The 18,382-nt window shown below is 41.2% G+C and overlaps 1 protein-coding gene across 3 annotated transcripts in view; it reads left to right on the forward strand.

Annotated features, from left to right (window-relative positions):
• The window catches only part of LOC101855776 (ADP-ribose pyrophosphatase, mitochondrial), a 46,098-nt gene that overhangs the window by 18,666 nt on the left and 9,050 nt on the right, over nt 1–18,382 (forward strand). For 2 of the 3 annotated variants that reach the window (XM_005093865.3, XM_005093864.3), the window contains one exon: nt 15,191–15,427. In XM_005093865.3, coding sequence (XP_005093922.1) covers nt 15,398–15,427 — 30 coding nt within the window. In that variant the 5' untranslated portion in view covers nt 15,191–15,397. Of the gene's footprint in view, nt 1–15,165; nt 15,428–18,382 lie in introns of all 3 variants that reach the window. The other variant, XM_035968623.1, reaches the window with a different exon arrangement.

Here is an 18,382-nt window from a genome sequence, read left to right on the forward strand (position 1 = left end):
AAGAAAAAACAACAAAACAACAAAATTACAAACAACCTCCCCCCAAAAAAACAAAACAAAAACAACAAACAAAAATAAAGCAACTAACAAACAACAAAAACTAACAAATAAAAAAATCCATACAAAAAACCCCCCACACAAAACAAAAACAAAACAAAAAACAACTAACGAACTAAAACACAAGCTCCCAATTCTTCCTGGGTTATAGTAAGAATGGCATAATTAAAGCAATATGTCTTCTCTCTCAACACATTTCTACGTGATATAGTGTGTTTATGTAAGCACCCAGGCAGAACATTACAGTCGTAAACATCACTGCGTGTTTTTATATTTAAAGAGAGAGATAGAGATAGAGATATGGAGAGAGAGAGAGAGAGAGAGAGAGAGAGAGAGAGAGAGAGAGAGAGAGAGAGAGAGTTGTCTACGCTGAGTAAGAACCTGGTAACCCAAACTTACCATGTAACATTGTTATTTCTCTATAGAAATTGCATGCCTGTAAGAACCCGTCAGAAAATAGAAATCCACCCAAGAACCCGGCCTAAACTCGGAGCAATACATTTGTCTAAGTTGCTCTTCTATACTTTGCGTGGTTGGCGGGGGCTCTGGTCTGTTTTGCTACTTTTTTCCTATATAAAAAAACTATCATCCTGATCTCTCCTTTTCATTTTCCTTTTTTTTTTGGTGTGCTTTTTACTCTCTTGTAACACAACCTCTACTGCGTGGGTTCGGTGGCCTAGTGGTTAGGCTATCGGACCCGTAATCGTGAAATTGCAGTTTCGAGGGTTCGAGCCTCTGTTCAGTCCGGCGTTGTGTCCTTGGAAAAGGCACTTAACATGAGTTTCCTCGGTCCTTTCGGAGATGGACGTTTAACTCGGAGGTCCCTCCTCGTAAATAAATCAATAGTGTTGATAAGGACGTTAAACTATACCATATCGCTATTTCACAAACTCCTCTGCATTTATACTGTGTTGTGGGTGCCGTAAATCTCTTACTAAAACTAAACCAAAGGGTGAAAGGGGGAGAGGTTTGACGTAGAGATGGGGCCACTCAAATTTCCATATTTGGTGGACACTTAAATCACTTGTCTATTGTGCGTATATTTAGGCCTACACAAGATCTCTGTCGAATGGGTGAATTGCAAAGAGTGCTTTTTGACTGGTACGTTCACAGGCTCCTCTTGCGCTGTCAACAAAGTGTTCCAATTTGTCTCCTCAAAAACCCCGGCCCATTCACGGTCATTCTATCCCTTGACGTAAGCAGCGTTGCTCTTCAGTTATGCGGCATTGTGATGGCAGTGGTGTTTCATCACCCTGTCATCACCATCGTAACACAATACCGCTCAGTGAAAATTATTCACCCCAAAGCCTCTGGTTCTCACGGTTTTCAAAGTAAACCTCTGCATTTTCCTTTGGGCATCCGTGTCGCTACGGGTTATTGTTTTTATTATTGAATAAATAAGGGGAGTCAACTGGTAGGAGCTGAGTTGTGCCTCTTGACATCTGCTTAAGAACCTCGTCCGCCTAAAAACCCGAATACCCGATTGTTGGTTTTTTTTCGTCTCCCGGTAATAACCTGAGAGAGAGAGAGAGAGAGAGAGAGAGAGAGAGAGAGAGAGAGAGAGAGAGAGAGAGAGAGAGAGAGAGAGAGAGAGAGAGAGAGAGAGAGAGAGAGAGAGAGAGAGAGAGAGAGAGAGAGAGAGAGAGAGAGAGAGAGAGAGAGAGAGAGAGTTTGCACTGCAACTCCCCTACCTCTCTCTTTTCACTATGAGAGGAAACACATTTTCATTTGTGGACGGTAATCGTAGTCTTTATTTTAAAAAGCAACCCCCCCCCCCAACCCCTCAACAAATAGCGACAGCCTGGACTTTTGAACTCGGCGGTCCCGCCTCTTAATATATATATAGTTTCTGGCCAAGCGAAGGCATCCAAAAATAAACCTAATACGGGGTGCCCAATACGGCTGGACCGGGCCGATCTCCCAACTCGGTCATCTGAAACGGAAAACAGTAGTGTGCTCGTAGTGGGCACCCCGTTTTCGCGTTAGTTCCGGCAAAGATTCCTGGTAGTAGAGAATCTTTGGTTCTGGTATCTTCAGGCCTACCCCCCCCCCCCTCCTTCTAACCGCACAGTTTACACTGCCGTTTTCCCATTTCTGTTATCAACACAGTCTACACTGTCGTTTTCCCCTGTTATCAACACAGTCTACACTTTCGTTTTCCCTTTTCTGTTATCAAAATTTTCTCTCTTCTCTGGTCTTTATTTGTTTGTTTTCATATCCCAGACCAGCGGGTGGTTGGAGGACGCCACTGGTATCTCCTATTTCTTTACCTTCTGTTTTATCTCTGTCTGTCTGTCTGCCTTACTTTTTCCTCAGCACCTAAAATGGCCATTATTGTGTCGATGTGCTTCTCTTTATTCAATCAAACAAACAGACGAACATATCTAAATAATGTGCGTTGTTCTGTGTGCACGTGTGAACCAGAGGCTTCAGGGTGAATCATTTTTACTGCGGTAGCCTATTGTTGTGATGGTAATAATGATAGGTGCCACGCAGGGGTAACCGGCTTTTTTTGGGGTTTTTTTTGTTTTGTTTTTTTGTAAGTGTTTTACGGCGCTCGCAACTGCATAAGGTCATATGAGCGCGCGGGACACATTAAACTTTTTCAGTTGGTAGGAAATTTTGAATTTTGCTCGGGTGGCGGCCGAAGCGTACCCATATCGATTTTAGACTACCAAGGGATCTTTAACGTGCGCAACTTGTACACGGACCCTCCGAGATTTTTCGCCCTTGTCCGAGAAGGCTAGGTGTAGATCTTTCTTACCAGAAGATCAGGGGTGTGGCTGAAAGACAGCTGTAAGAAGAAGCCTAGGGGTAGCAGTAGAAAGGCTGTAGAAAGAATCAGGAGCCCAGAGGAGGGGGGGGGGGCAAAGGAGATGAGGCAGTGGGGGCAGAAAGAGGAGACGAAAGCAGACAACAGAACATTGCTAGAGAGCAGGAAAGGAGGTGAAAGGAGACAAATTTAGAGAAGAAAATGTTTCGGTCACTACCCAGATTCGAACCCGGGACCTTTGAATGACAACACTTAACCTCTAGGCCACGAGAGCCCCCCCGGGGGGGGGGGGGGGGGGAGTAACCGGCAACGAGAGAGTAGACAAGCTGGCTGGAGAAGCAAAAGTGGGAGGGAATTTGACACTGGACCCACCAACTGTCCTAACCGCTGTAACTGTACTGTAAGGGAAAATTTGAAGAAGAATAGGGAAGATAACGGTTCCCACACCCTAGGTAGATTGAAGGAGAGGGGGATCCAAAGAGGAGAAGGGAAACACAGCCATAGTGCGGACCAGTCCGACGGATCTCTAACCAGATTATGATGGGGACTTATATATATAAATTGACAGACTCTGGGATGGATCCTGAAGAGGGGGGGGGAGGGGGGAGAGCAGGATCGACATGTTCCGACTGTAGTGACCCCAACACTGTGGACAAGATGTGGACAAGGTGTGTGACCCTTTAAATGATTCTGAACCACCATTAATTTTGTCAAATTCGAAAGTTCAGTGGTTCGGCAGTTTTAGGCGGCGAAAGTGACGAACTTTCACAAATATAATACATGTATGTATAGGTAACCTCTTTGGAGAAATATCAGCCCCCTCCTCCCTCTCATATCTCTCCCCTTCCCTATCCTCTGCACCGAAACATTTCTTCACGTGTTTTCCAACAGTTTCCCTTTGCAATCTGGTGAGTAGGACCAAAACAGAAAGTCAAACACCCGACTATGAGCGAGCTATTTTTTTATCGAGGTTATATTCAACTTTGTAGCGTTGTGTCAGTTATTATTATATCTTCAGAAGGGAAACTTTTGAAGTAGATGACCCTGTCACTTAATTTAAGTGCCCTCTTGACGAAATGTGAAAATAGAAATTCAAGTGTGTTGTTGCTAACTGATAAGTTGATAAGAGTATAAAAATACACAATGCGTCATATCTCCTTATGTGTGATGTTCATATGTTGACAATTGGTCTCTTCTTTGTGCTTTCTAATTTATGATGGGTTGTAATCAGAATACTGAAGATGTCTAGCTTAACACTTAACTCATTTGAGCCTGAGCTATTTTTCACCCAACAACCATTGCAGCCTGACACTTTTGGAGTATATTGAAGCGTTAACCACAAAAGACTGTGAAAGTTGTCATCATGATTTTTACAAATGTAACAAGAGAAAGAAAGAAATGCTCTTAAAGAAAAAGATAATTGTATCTAATTTGTCCAAATATTTTTTTAAAAATCAATATTTTGTGGCAATGTTTAGGGGTTATGCATTTTTTTGCGCCCAATTTATCATAAAATCATTTATCCGCAATGCAGGGGTGACTGACTTAGTCTGTTACAGCTAAAAAAAGTATCGACATAACTTCCCCAAATTTTTAACGAAACGGAACAAGGGGTCAACTGCAAGGGGGATACAGTAAGTGTTGACTCGCCGTTTCCTGTTGCTTGTAACCGAAAAACGCCGGAGATATCGATCGATAAAGCACATCCCGTAAATACACGGGATTGGGCCGGCGGGGCGTCCCGTAAATTTACACGGGAAGAGCCTAAGTGAGGTAATGTTAACAATTATTGTTCATTTTTATAAATATTAAGCATGGGACTGTGAGCCTGTTTGTGAATGCAAGCGTACTGTTGCATTAAATGTTATGTTATATATGCACAGATGTGTGTAGAGAAGAGGATGTGTGAGAGAGAGTGTGTGTATATGGGTATGTGCATACGCATGCGTGCGTTTGTGTGTGTATGTGTGTGTGTGTGTGTGTGTGAGTGTGTGTGTGTGAGTGTGTGTGTGTGTGTGTGTGTGTGTGTGTGTACGTGGTGAAACACAAGGTGAAACACCAAGCTAATGTTTCAGTATCTGAACAATAAATATTTACCTTAATCTTATCTTATCATATTTTTATCTTACCTTATCTACCTTATCGTATCTTTTGCTTAGAGATATAGTTCATAAACTTACATAACAAGACACATTTTTAAAAGATCGTTAGTACCCTTTTTGTTTGGGGGGAGGGGTGGGGGTGACTCCATGTTGCCTTTTTAGTGCTTCAGAAATGACACTATTGAACCATGGATTTTGCTGATAAATAGGCCCTTGTCTTTATTTTCCCGAAGGAGTGTGGGGCTAGTGGAAGCTTGTTTATCGTTGATTAATATAAGTGGGTGGTTGGCGGATGCTCTGGTGTGGTTTGCTTCTTCTTTCCTGTCAAGCATATATTGTCTTTATCTCCCCTCCTTCTTTTTTGTGTTTGTTACTCTCTTGTACTTGTAACACCTCTAATCTTTGGCACTCTTATGACCTTGTGTTGCAAATGCTGTAAAACTCTTACTAAAACTCTAAAACTAATCTAATTACTATAAATCCCAAATCTCCCCTTCCCCCCTCCCTCTTTTTGCTTGTGACCACCGACCACCTCCAGGTGGGACTCTAGAAGGGAATATTTTGTGATTATTTCTTCTTTTTCATCTGATCAGCACGAAATTGCGTGCCACCCATCTAAGACGACCACTTTTCTCATCTGATCATTTTGGACAAGTGCGACTGAATGTTAAATACCATAAATATGTATATTAAATGGTGTGGTTTGCTCCTTTTTCCCTATAAAACACCTGTTGGGGGCTCCCGTGGTCTGGAAGTTAAAGTGTTCTCCTCTCATTTAATGGGTCCTGGGTTCGAATCCTGTAGCAGCGGAAATTTTTCTTCTCTTAAAAAATTGCTCTCCTTTCACTTCCTTTCCTGCTCTCTACTTTCTGCCCCCACCCCCTCACCTCCGTTCCCCCCTCCTCTTGGCTCCTGACTCTTTCTGCAGCCTTTCTACTGCTATTCCTTGGCTTCTTCTTACTGCTGTCTTTCAACCACACCCCTGATCTTATGGTAGGAAAGATCTACACCTAGCTTTCTCGGACGAAGGTCCTGTGCGCATGTTGCGCGCGTTAAAGATCCATTGGTGGTCCAACATCGATAAGAATAGGCTTCGACCGCCACCCGGGCAAAATTCAAAATTTCCTACCAACTGAAGATGTTTAAGTTTGAAATTTAATGCCTCCCGAACGCTCATATGACCTTATGCAGTTGCGAGCGTCGTAATTAGAACACTCCCCCCCCCCCCCAAAAAAAAGTGGTTGGTTGGCGAGTGCTCTGGTGTGGTTTGCTTCTTCTTTCCTATCAAACATCTATCGTCCTCATCTCCCCTGCTTCTTTTTTTATGTTTGTTACTCTCTTGTAACAGCTCTAACCTTCTGGCGCTCATGTGACCTTATGCAGTTGCGAGCGCCGTAAAACCTTTACTAAAACAAACAAACAACCCCCCCCAAAAAAAAATAATAAAAAAAATTGTTGTCTGTATCTCTCTTCCTTCTTTTTTTAGAATGTTTTTTTCTTGTAACACCCTAAGTATTCAAAACTTGTATGAGCAGAGTAAGCCTGATTCCCTGTAAGGACTTTTCTGTTGACATCCACCCCTTGGCGCTCATATGGCCTTATGCAGTCACGAGCGCCATAAAACCTCTACTAAAACAAAACAACCCCCCCCCCCCCAAAAAAAAAGGCCGGCACTATTTCTCCGAACGTTCGGGAAAATAAAGCTGGGCACTATTTCTCCGAACATTCAGGAAAATAAAGTTGGGCACTATTTCTCCGAACACTCTGAAATATCATCCTTTCCCCAAAATTTCGGATATTATATAGATCTATAATTATAGTATGGGCCTACCAAAGATTGTTCGTATACAATATGGTTCAATCGGTCCAAAAAATGTCCGCCGTAAATATTTATATAAAGAAATGCTACAATTCCAAACAGTTTTTCGCTATAGATATGACGTGTTGCCTATGAAAGGTGCTGCTTTTAAACGTAATGTGTTGTGTTCACTCGTGTGCTGTCTAGATCTAGATCTACGGAGGGTTATTGATAACGACACATAGAACTGGCATCTGCGTTTGTCACTGCTGCGACCAATGTACTGACACTGGCAAGCCCCTTAATGTGTGTGATTCCATAATTTACATGTAATATCCTGTACTTTTTTTAAAATTACGCACATTTAGGGTTAAAACTGCCAATCTTCTTCGGACAGGTGGACACACGCCCTTATTTGTTAATGTTTGTTGTTGTTTATGGGCTGTTCTAATTTTGATTTCTTTCTGTTGTGAAACCTTTCTTTTTCACGTTTTTACACTCATCTAAAAATCTCATCTAGACTAGCTGTTGAAAATTGAAATAGATATAGACCCAAAAATTTGCTCCTGTGTGTGTGTGTGTGTGTGTGTATGTATGTGTGAGTGTTTGAGTGTGTCTGTGTGTGGTAGTAAGTGGAGAGTGAGGAGTGTGTGTGTGTGTTTGTTTGTTTTTCGGGCTTTATTTCAGCCTTTATTCAGTAACAGTTCAAAGTATACAAAAATAGAAACACAGGATCCATTCACTCCAGGACTCATGAGTCATTCGTCTCTTTCAGTTTCACTCTTTCATTCAATTCCCATGTTCTCTCCCGCGGCTCATCCCCGTCCGCATGACTTTCATACCCCACCCCATCCCTCCAGGCACACACAAAGAAAATCTCACTTGTTCCCTGCGAACCATGGACAATAATATAGGCAAAACACCGCCTGAGCTGCATTCCTTTTGTTCGTGAGCTGTGGACCAGGCCAGGGGTGGTCAGTGTCGTCGTCTTGTAGTTGCTGTCGCCTGTGGATACACTCGCACATTCTTCCTTTCACCCGCTCTTTCACTCACACTGTCTCTCCATCCACAGTTCAGCTCGTCATACGTTCAAAAGTTGCCCACTAGTTATGTTTAGTTAGTGTGTGTACATGTGCATGATGGTGGTGGGTGTGTGGTGGGTGTTACTGAAGGTTGTCTGTAGGCGGGCTTGCCATGCGGTACGTGTTCCTTCCCAGACCAGAGGCAGAATGAAAGTTGGCGCCGAACTCTCGCAATAAATAGGCAAAAAATCACGAGACCGGAAGCCGAAAACCGTTCGGAGAAATAAAGATCGGCACTATTTCTCCGAACGTTCGGAGAAATAGTCACTTCGAAAAAAAAACCCCAAATAAACAACAACAAACAAACCCCCAGACCTATTTGTGTTGCAGTTACTGTAAAAACTTACCAAAACCAAACAAAAGGCATTCTGAGACAAATTGAATAGAGAACCTTTTATTTTCTTGAGCAGAGATCTAGCTCATTTATTATTTTGACTTGCGCAGTGACATCTTGAGTTTATGGCCCCAGGAGAGGTCCAGCTTCGCTTCTTCCCCTCTTTTGTTTCTTTCTATCTTTCAGTTGCGGGGCGTCATTGGTGCAAGCGCTCCACCTAACCCTGCCTTCACACCCCCACCCCCCTTTTTCTAATTGTTCTAAACCAGTCAGTGCTTTAGATCTACATAAGGCCTACAACATCCTTGCGATACGTCTCCCGCTATCTGCGCCAGTGAAGAGACAGACGGCGAGGATGGTTTATGCTCGTCTCACCGCTTGCGGTAGTGTCTGCTGGGAGCAAGCAAAATCTTTTCACCAAAGTTATTTTTGTCACTGTAGAGAAATATAGGCATCGTTCTGCCCGCACAAGAAGAAAGGTGCATGAAACTGCTCTTGGCAGCGCCACAAGCTAAAAATTTGATCCAAGTTTCCGCGGGCCTATCAACTACACTAGACACCTAGTAGTCTACGGTAACTCAATGAAGAATGGGTATCGAAAGTGTTGTCTCCCTCTATTGTGTAGCAAGTCCTGATGCTGCACAAAGTAATTAGAAATCTTTAAATCTTCTCAGATTGTCAGCTTAGTGAGCTGTTAGTATTGTTTCACTTTATTGCAGCTTTTATGTGGTCTCATCTAGAAACAGTTGTAAATATCGATAGATGTAGATTACAGGATATCCTGCAGATTCTAATTGACTTCCTCTGGAAATCTTATATATCTAGTAGCTACTAAGCCTATTGCCCATATGCTCACTTTCCAATTATGCACCACCTTGTCTGCAACCCACGCGACGCCACTGCTATCTTTTGCCCTCCTTTCCCTTCTCTCTCATTGGTCGTCATGGTATCGGTGTGCTTTAGTGGGTGTTTGGCGGATGCTCTAGCGTAGTTTGCTCCTTCCTTCCTGTCAACATCTGTTGTCCTTAACTCCTCTCCTTCTATTATTATACTAGCTGGGCTCCCTTTTGAAGAAAGGATTAATTGGTGCATTAGCATCAATTGAAAGTCATTGGCCTACTATGATTTTACTCTCTACTGGAATTGAGCAATAAATCTTGAGAGATCTAAAAATTTAGAAGGTCTATAATCTATACTCTCAATACAAAATGGGCCTCGCTAAATATAACTTCCACACTTCCTTTGTGAAGGGCAGCTACGCAGATTTGTTTTGTTTCTCAGTGGAATAATCACAAAGGCCAAAGAAGGACGGGACCTTTTTGTCAAATATATTTGTCTAAATTCAGGAAATTATTAAATAGAAATTCGGACTCCGTCATGGGGACCTATCTATCTTTTTGCAAGTACTTGCAAACTGTCAACTCTGCAGCTGTCGTAGTTTTATGGGAAAAGTGACACATGTGTGTCCAAGTTGCCAAGTATATAATAGATGTATAGATTGATTCTCTTTTCCGCTTTCGTGGTTGTACACTCCAGAATTTCAAAGATGTGGAATCGTGTGCAAGGTTAGTGAACGGAAACCTCACTTGTTTACAATGGCGTTTTAGAAGACTGACTTTCCCAAGAATAGATCTAACGAAACTAATGAAAAATTGAAAATTAAACCACAGTGACTTCAGGCTCCTCAAGAAAACTGTGCACCCATTAAATGATTCTGAACCACTATTAATTTGGTCAAATTAAAAAATTAAGTGGTTCGGAAGTTTTAGGCGGCCAAAGTGACGGACTTTCACAAAATAAATTATGACCTGTTTGTGTTCCAAATGCCGCAATACTCTAACCATAATGATACCGTGGATGGTAGGCGGGTGCTCTGGTGTGGTCTGCTCCTTCTTTCCCATCAAACATCTTTCTTCTAATCACATCTCCTTCTATTTTTGTGTTTGTTACTCTCTTTTAACACATCTAATCTTCGGCACATATATAACCTTATTGTGTTGCAAGTTCCTTAAAACTTACTAAAACAAAAACCAAAATGATACCAAACAAGACATGCTTCTCTTTGCTCTAAACGTCGTATATATTGTAGTTATAGTGAAAGTTCTCTGTCATGGCCTGCAAAAGGTCGGAATTTGATTTGATTCTATAAATAGATTTCCCCAGAATCAAATCAAAATATTGTGATGAGCAAAACTGTGAGTGGATGGTTGGAGGGAGCTCTTGTGTGGCTGGCTTGCTCTTCTTCCTATCAATCAAACATCTATTGTCCGTATCTCTCCTTCTTTTCTTGGTATGTTATTCTCTTGTAAACACTTCTAATCTTCAGCACTTATGTGACCCAGTTGTGTTTCAAGGGCCGTAAAACTCTTACTAAACTAAAAGTGTATACGTGAGTAGTTTATATGAATTTGAACAAAGTTTACATTCCCAGTTATGGAAAGTTTTGGACCATTGTACAAAAACCAGTGGGCACCCCATTGCATTCTGCCACAAATAGAGAACATTTTTCCCCCCCAGTAGAGATCTAGCTCATTTGCGTATTTTGCAACAAACAAAAAAAAAAAAAAAAAGAAAAGAAAAAGTCAAACCCAAAAGCATCCCCCCCCCCCTCCCACAAACCAACAACAAAAAGACCTTCCAAAAAACACTACAAGCGAACAAACTAAATGATGAAAACAGAAGCAGGAAGCAGTTTGTATAACGTTAAACTGAACTTGACAGTGTTTCCAGGATGTGCCTGCGATCAATGCACGAGCAAAGCACCAGCTCATTTCTTACTCACGCCTAGAGGATGCTGGCACTGTTTTTGTTTTTGTTTTTGTTTTGTTTTGTTTTTGTTTTTTTAAGAGGAGACAGTCAGTGGGTGGTTGGAGGGTGCTCTGGTGTGGTTTGCTCCTTCTTTCCTATCAAACATCTATCGTCCTTATCTCTCCTTTATTTTGTGTTTGTTACTCCCTTGTAACACACCTAATCTTCGGCACTTATATCACTTTATTGTGTTGCAAATGCCGTAAAACTCTTAGGGAAAAAACGGAGACAGTCATTTGTTAGGATTTGTGTTTTTGTGCTTTTGGCACTGGTGTATCTTTGTATGCTGAGTAGCTTGAACTGAACTAAAACTAACTCATTTTTATTGATTCGTTCTTTTCTGTGAATTAATTTTTGACGCCGTATATTTTTCGATTTTTAATTAATTTTTTTTTTGTAAAGAAGAGACAGTTGCTATAGTTTGCCTTTGTGTGCATTGGCACTGGTGTATCTTTGTACTCGGAGTAGCTTGAGCGGAACTAAAACTAACTCATTTTCATTGTTCCACTCCTTTGTGTGAATTCATTTTTGACACCATTTGTAAATTTTAAATTTAATATTTTTTAAAGAATAGACAGTTGCTTTGATTTGTGTGTTTGTAATGTGCTATTGGCAATGGTGTATCTTTGTAGATCTACTCTGAGTGGCTTGAACTAACCTAAGGCTAACTCATTTTCATTGTTTCGTTCCTTCGTGTGAATTCATTTTTGTTTGTTTATTTCAAGTTCTGCTGTTATTCTTGTTTTACGTAGTGCATTTGTTTTTGATGAATTGGGTGTTTGTTTTTTTAAATTAAAATTTTTATCTTTATTTAAACTACCAGTAGTAACAGCAGTTGTTTCACTTTCTGGCTTTGACGTTTACCTCATGATTAAACTAGTGATCTTTCATGAGCTGTAGTAACAATTTTTGTAAAGATGCAGGATTATAATTTTGCATGTCACATTAAAAGCATTCCCCTCATTAACATTTTGATTTTAATTATCTTCTGTTAAAGTTAAAGTTTAAGTGTTTGAAGTACATGGACATGTGCTCACTAGAAATTTTAAAGAAGTTTTTAATAATATTATCGCGAGAAAAATTCTCAAAAATTTGTTTTTGAAAAACTTCCAGCCTTGTCTCTTTTTAAAAATTACACCCACCCTTGTGTTTCTCTGTTATTTCTTTGTATTTTAGTTATACAATAAAATTGTAGTATTCTCTTTACTAACTAAAATGTTTCGGTATGTTTTTGGTTGGTCTAACTCTTTGCTTTTGGGATGTTCTTTCCCACTCAGCTCGGGTTAATCCTCGGTAGTTACTAGGTGCTCTGGTGTGGATTGCTCCTTTCCTGTCAAACAATCATAATCACCCCCCCGGGGCGGTGCTACTGACTGAAGTGTCTTTAGGCCATTCCCAAAGGGGGGACATTAACCATGTTCTTATGCACAGTAAAATTATAATTGTAAATAGGCTGATTCATCAATGTCATGCTCACAACTGTACCTGAACTGCAACAGGGAACTGCTGCTTTTTCTTTCCTAATCCTTACTATCATCATTTTTCCTCTACTTCTTTTGTATATTTGTCACACTCTTGTGACCTGCTATTTCCGGTGTGCCTTGATAGTTGAAGCAAACTTTGTGCTGTTGAAGCTAGAGAGGTGAGCAGAATAAGTCTGATTCCTTGAAGGACTTCTCTGTTGACATCCACCCCTTGGCGCTCATATGACCCTATGCAGTTGCGAGTGCTGTAAAACAGAGGTTTTACAAACAAACAACCGTCATCCCTGTTCTTCTCTCCTCCTTATTTTCTGTGGGTTTCTCCCTTGCAACACCTAATCTGTGGCACTTACGTGACGCAATTCTGATGCAAGTGTTGTAAAATTTTTTCAAGAATAAAACCAAAACTGAAGTCCGGGTTGGTCTAACTTCCTTGGCTGTTTTCACATCTCCTGTCTGTCTGTCTGTCTGTCTGTCTGTCTGTCTGTCTGTCTGTCTGTCTGTCTGTCTGTCTGTCCATCTGTCTGTCTGTCCATCCGTACGTCTGTCCGTCTGCCTGTTTGTCTTTTTGACTTCCTGTGTATCTGTGCGCGGGGGTGCTGTGGTGTGGTTTGCTCCTTCTTTCCTATCAATCATCTATCATCCTTATCTCTCCTTCTTTTTTGTGTTTGTTATTGTCCTGTAACACCTTTTTTCTTTGGCACTTACATAACCTAATTGTGTTGCAAGTGCTGTAAAACTCTTACTAGACAGCAACGAAAATGTTCCTTCTTAAAAAAAAAAAATTCTCCTTTCACTTCCTTTTCTGCGCTAATCATGTTCTGTCATCTTCCTTCTTTTCCACTTTCAGCACCCCCGTCCCCCCACCTTTGCCCCCTCCTCTGGGCTCCTCGCTCTTTCTGCAGCTTTTCTGCTTCTATTCCTTGGCTCCTTCTCACGGCTGCCTTTCAGCCACACCCCAGATCTTAAGGAAGGTAAGATGTAACATCTAGCTTTCTCGGATAAGGGCAAAAAGTTTCGGAGGTCTCATGTGCAAGTTGCGCAGGTTAAATATCCCTTGGTGGTACAAAATCGATAAGAGTAGGCTTCAGCTGCCACCCGAGCAAAGTAAAAAATTAATTCCTACCAAACTACCAAATAGGCCTAATGTATCCCACGCGCTCATTTGACCTTATGCAATTGAGAGCGCCGTAAAACACTTACAAAAAAAACCCCTCTCTTACTAAAACATGACTATCCCTCTGTGTGTTTTGTTTTTTCCACCCCGCGCGATCATTGAAGGTTAATTCTCATACCAGTGTACTGGTTTTGAACCCCAACTATCAGAATGGTGCCCCTGGTAGGTCCTATTTGTGTGTCACGACGCAATGGATTCAGGCTCTCATCAATTTTGGGGCGTGTAGAGTAATTGGTATCATCCTAAAGCTTATTCATTAGTCTTGCTTTTAATGAAAAAAATATCCATTTATCTTGAATGCAAGACGAGATGTTTGCGAATGAAGGAGGTGGGTGTCACCTGGTTTCAGAGGTAAAATTAGTGAGAAAATGGCTACTAAAGATGAGTAATTTCCTTTAATTGAGAGTCTGTGGAAACTGAAAATTTACATTTTTTGTGTCTTTAATCAACGTTTTTCAGTAAAATCCACACAGAAGTGGTCATGAAAGGTGCTGAGCCAAAAAACAAAAATTTGATTAAAATTCACAAACCTGTGGAAAAATGCCCGTTTCTTCACTCTGATTATTTTGATGAGCGACTGATTTCTCCACACTGTCTCATATTTTATCCCTCTATGGTTCCCGTATATACGTATGTCCTGCTTTTACCCCGATTATTATGTCATGATGTAAATTTTCCCAACAAATGTGGACACGCAAATTAATTCAGAGATCCAATCATCTGAAATTGTCCAGATTTTGACAGACTTCTTAAAATTTGATCTCTGTGTGCATTTTATATTGCATGTGGTATACAAATTATAGTCTTGATACAAGATTTATGAGACAATATCAGTCGTGAATTCTGATTCCTCGCACACACATTTTTGCAGCGTCCAAGAGTGATTGGAGGGTGCTCTGGCGTGGTTTGCTCCTTCTTTCCTATTAAACATACATCTGTCGTCCTTATCTCTCCTTTTTCTTTTTTGTGTATGTTACACTCTTGTAACTCGACCTCTAATCTTCGGCGCTCATATGACCTTTTTGTACAGCAAATGCTATAAAAACTCTTACTTAGGAAAGAAACATCTATCGTCCTTATCTCTCCTCCCTCTTTTTTTGTGTGTGTTTGTTACGCTCTTGTAACACGACCTTTACTCTCCGGCACTTATAAGACCTTATGTTTTTTATTGAGTAGCGAGTGCGGGTGCTCTTGTGTAAAAACTTTTATAGGTGGTTGGCGGGTGCTCTGGTGTGGTTTGCTCCTTCTTTCCTACCAAACATCTGTCGTCCTTATCTCCCCTCCTTCTTTTTTTTGTATGTTACTCCTTTGTAACACATAATCTATTCTTCGGCACTTATATGACATTATTGTGTTGCAAGTTCAAGTGCCGTAAAACTCTTACTAAAACTAAAAAGCTAAAAAAAAATTTACCAAAAACCCCCCCAAAAAACTCACCCTCCCTCACACAAAACCCAACCCAAAACAAACAAAACAACAACAACAACATATTAAACAACAAAACAAAACCAAAAATGCAACCAAAAATGCAACCAAAAACTAACGGTGCGCAGATTTCTCCGTCTGGTCCTCACCCAGATATCCAGACGGTCCCAGCCGGCCAGCAGCAGTGTTGACGGAATCTCCTTCTCCAAACCACGGCGCACGCAGTCGGGCACACATCTCGGTGGCAAGGGACGACGATCGCAGCACCAGCAGCAGCAGCAGAGCAGCGGAGGGGACGGAGCCCGCCCGAGGTCGCTGTCACTTCCTGGGAATCCGTCGAAGGAGGCAGCTGTTGCCATTATGAAGACGCACGTGAAGGCGCGCTGTGAGGTTGGTGGTAGAAGGTAGATAGATAGATAGATAGATCGATCGATAGACAGATCGATAGACAGATCGATAGATAGATAGTTCGATATATATATAGATAGAAAAATAGATAGATAGATAGATAGTTCGATAGACAGATAGATAGATAGATAGATAGATAGATAGATAGACCACAGTGAGGTTGGTGGTTGTGTTGTTTCTTTTGAGGCTGAGCTAGATAAATAATTTATTACATGAGTTGTGGTGTTAGGGCCTATATTAGGATTTATCCTACGACTGAAATTGACAAGTCAAGTTATAATCATGAGTTTCAACGAGTGATTTCAACTGGCAATTTCACTAGTAGGATTAATCATGGTCTAACACCATAATGAGTGCAATAATTTTTTTATACCATACTGATATCAGCTGGTGAAATAGATTCGAACCAACAAAGTTCAAATGACCAGCCAATTCGACATGAGGATCCATTCAAGAGTCTCACATGAAAACAGGATTTTCATGCACGTCCGAGTCAGGATTGGTAAAAATCTGGATTGTTTTCCTTTTTTTTTTAACCACGCTAATTTACATGTTGTGTTATCCATATAATGTTACGCTAGCTGTAAATGCCAACCCGGGTCACCCCGAAATGTTGCTGGCTAAAGGGGCGTTGGTGAAACCGTGACTGGCCAAGCAAGCCGACGGCGGATAAATCGTGCAACGAGACACACATGGTGTCAGAGGACAAATGTTAGATAATGTCAGAGCTCTATACACCAACAGCAGAAGCTCCGTTAGAATGAAGGAAGGCAATACAGACAGGTCCAAAGTAAGATCTGGAGTATGACAGGGATGCGTTCTATGTGCCCTCCGGTAAATAATATATATGGACACTATGATGCAAGAGGCAGACCAAAGCCCAGAAAGCTTAAATGAACTTCTTTTCGCAGACAACCAATGTCTTATTCATCCAAACCAACAAAGCCTCCAAAATCACACTTCCGAACTGAACAACAGCTGCGAGAAATTTAGCATGAAAATAAGCACATCAAAAACAGAAGTTATGAAAGTGAGCCAGAACAGTAGCCCCCTGAACATCTATGTCAATAGTAAACAACTGAAACAGGTGAAGAAGTTTAAATATCTTGGCAGTACTTTTTCTTAAAACTGATCCATAGACAGAGAAATAAAATGCGAACTCAAAAAGCCAACACTGTCACCTACCAACTCGCACCCCTCCTATCTCATCCAAACATCTCTATGGACACAAAGAGACAGCTTATCACCTCAATATTCATACCAACATTATGCTATAGTGCCAGACCTTGACATTAAGTAAAACCCATGAAAACAAAATCACTGCATGTGAAATGAAATGTCTCTTCAAAACCTTTAACATCACAAGACGAGACAGGCAGAGAAATGAAGAAGTAAGAGCAACTATTGGCGTCGAGTCCTGCCTGCTTTACATAGAAAGACAGAATAAAAATGGTTTGGCCACCTGTTACATATGTCACTTGGCCATCCGGCCTTGAGAACCTACAACACCAAGCACTCAGGCTATAAAGGAAGAGGAAGGCCACGCAAAAGGTGGATCGAGGGTGTCAAGGAAACTCGGAGAAAACATAATATCACAACTGAAAGAGCTGTGGAGCTGGCCTGCCATAGAAGACTGCATCTTTCCTCAACGCTTAATAGCAACAGAGGATTAAAAAATAAAAAATAAAATCAAAGTTATCCGTATGCCTCTCTCCGTGAAATAAACCCCAAAAGAAACTATAATAACGCAAGCATAGGCAAAGCAAGCAGAAAACGTACGATTCAAATGTTGAAAAATTTAGAGACTGCGTTTATATGACATGTTGTAGTGAGAATAGAGATGACTTTGATTTTAAACTTTGCAATCAAAACAAACGAAAGGCTGGGAGTCGTTTGCTAGGTTAGCATAGACTAGTTAGCGTTGCACTAAAATACATTGCCGCACTCTGACGTAATCCAGGTTCACGATGGTGCGCACCATTTGACTCAGTTTGGAACAAAATTAAGGGCAACGTAGGGAGTTGTACCTACCCTCTACCATAGGGACAGTTGGAGACTGTTGTTTGGCACTTCATTTGGGTGCCTATGGTGAGCATGCTTTGTAGCGAAGTTTTTACAAGGGGGAAAAAGTGGCTGCTATGACATTGCACGGTCTAGGAATTTTATGATTCAAGTGTAAATTTTGCTTAAGAAGGTTAGAAGGCGAATATAGTGCGCGGAGTAATTTATGCAAATTTTTATATTTCGCGCGTGAGATATCAGCGAAGCCAGCCTATATTGTACGTGAAATGTAAGGATTTATTTTACGGGAAGTGCAATGCTAAAACAACTCCTAGTATGGTATAAAGATAGATAGACAGGCAGACAGACAGTCGGGCGGACGGATAATTATAAAAATAATAATAAGAAGAAGAAGAATGGCTCTTCACATCTGTGACAGATGGTCGTGCACAGATTTTATGTTTATTGTTGGTGCTTTGTCAGCGGCAGCTCTGTCGTAAGCAGTGTTTTTCATGGCTGGTTCTTCCTGCGATAGAAAGGCAGAAAGTCAGCTGCTTTTTAGTTTTGTAGAGGTTTTACGGCACTCACAACTACATAAGGTCATATGAGCGCCAAGGGGTGGATGTCAACAGAGAAGTCCTTACAGGAAATCGGGCTTACTCTGTTCACCTCTCTAGCTTCAACAGCACAAAGCCATTTTCGATTATCAAGGCACGGGTCACAAGAGTGTGACAAACATACAAAAGAAGTAGAGAAAAAATGACGATAGTAAGGGTTAGGAAAAAAAAGCTGCAGTTCAGGCACAGTTATGAGCATGACATTGATGAATCAGCCCATTTACAATTTACAGTTCTACTGAGTATAAGAATATATTAATATCCCCCCTTTGGGATGGCATAAAGACACTTCAGTCAGTAGCACCACCTCCGGAGGGGG

The sequence above is a fragment of the Aplysia californica genome, unplaced genomic scaffold (genome assembly GCF_000002075.1).
Source record: "Aplysia californica isolate F4 #8 unplaced genomic scaffold, AplCal3.0 scaffold00071, whole genome shotgun sequence".
Classification (NCBI taxonomy): Eukaryota; Metazoa; Mollusca; class Gastropoda; order Aplysiida; family Aplysiidae; genus Aplysia; species Aplysia californica.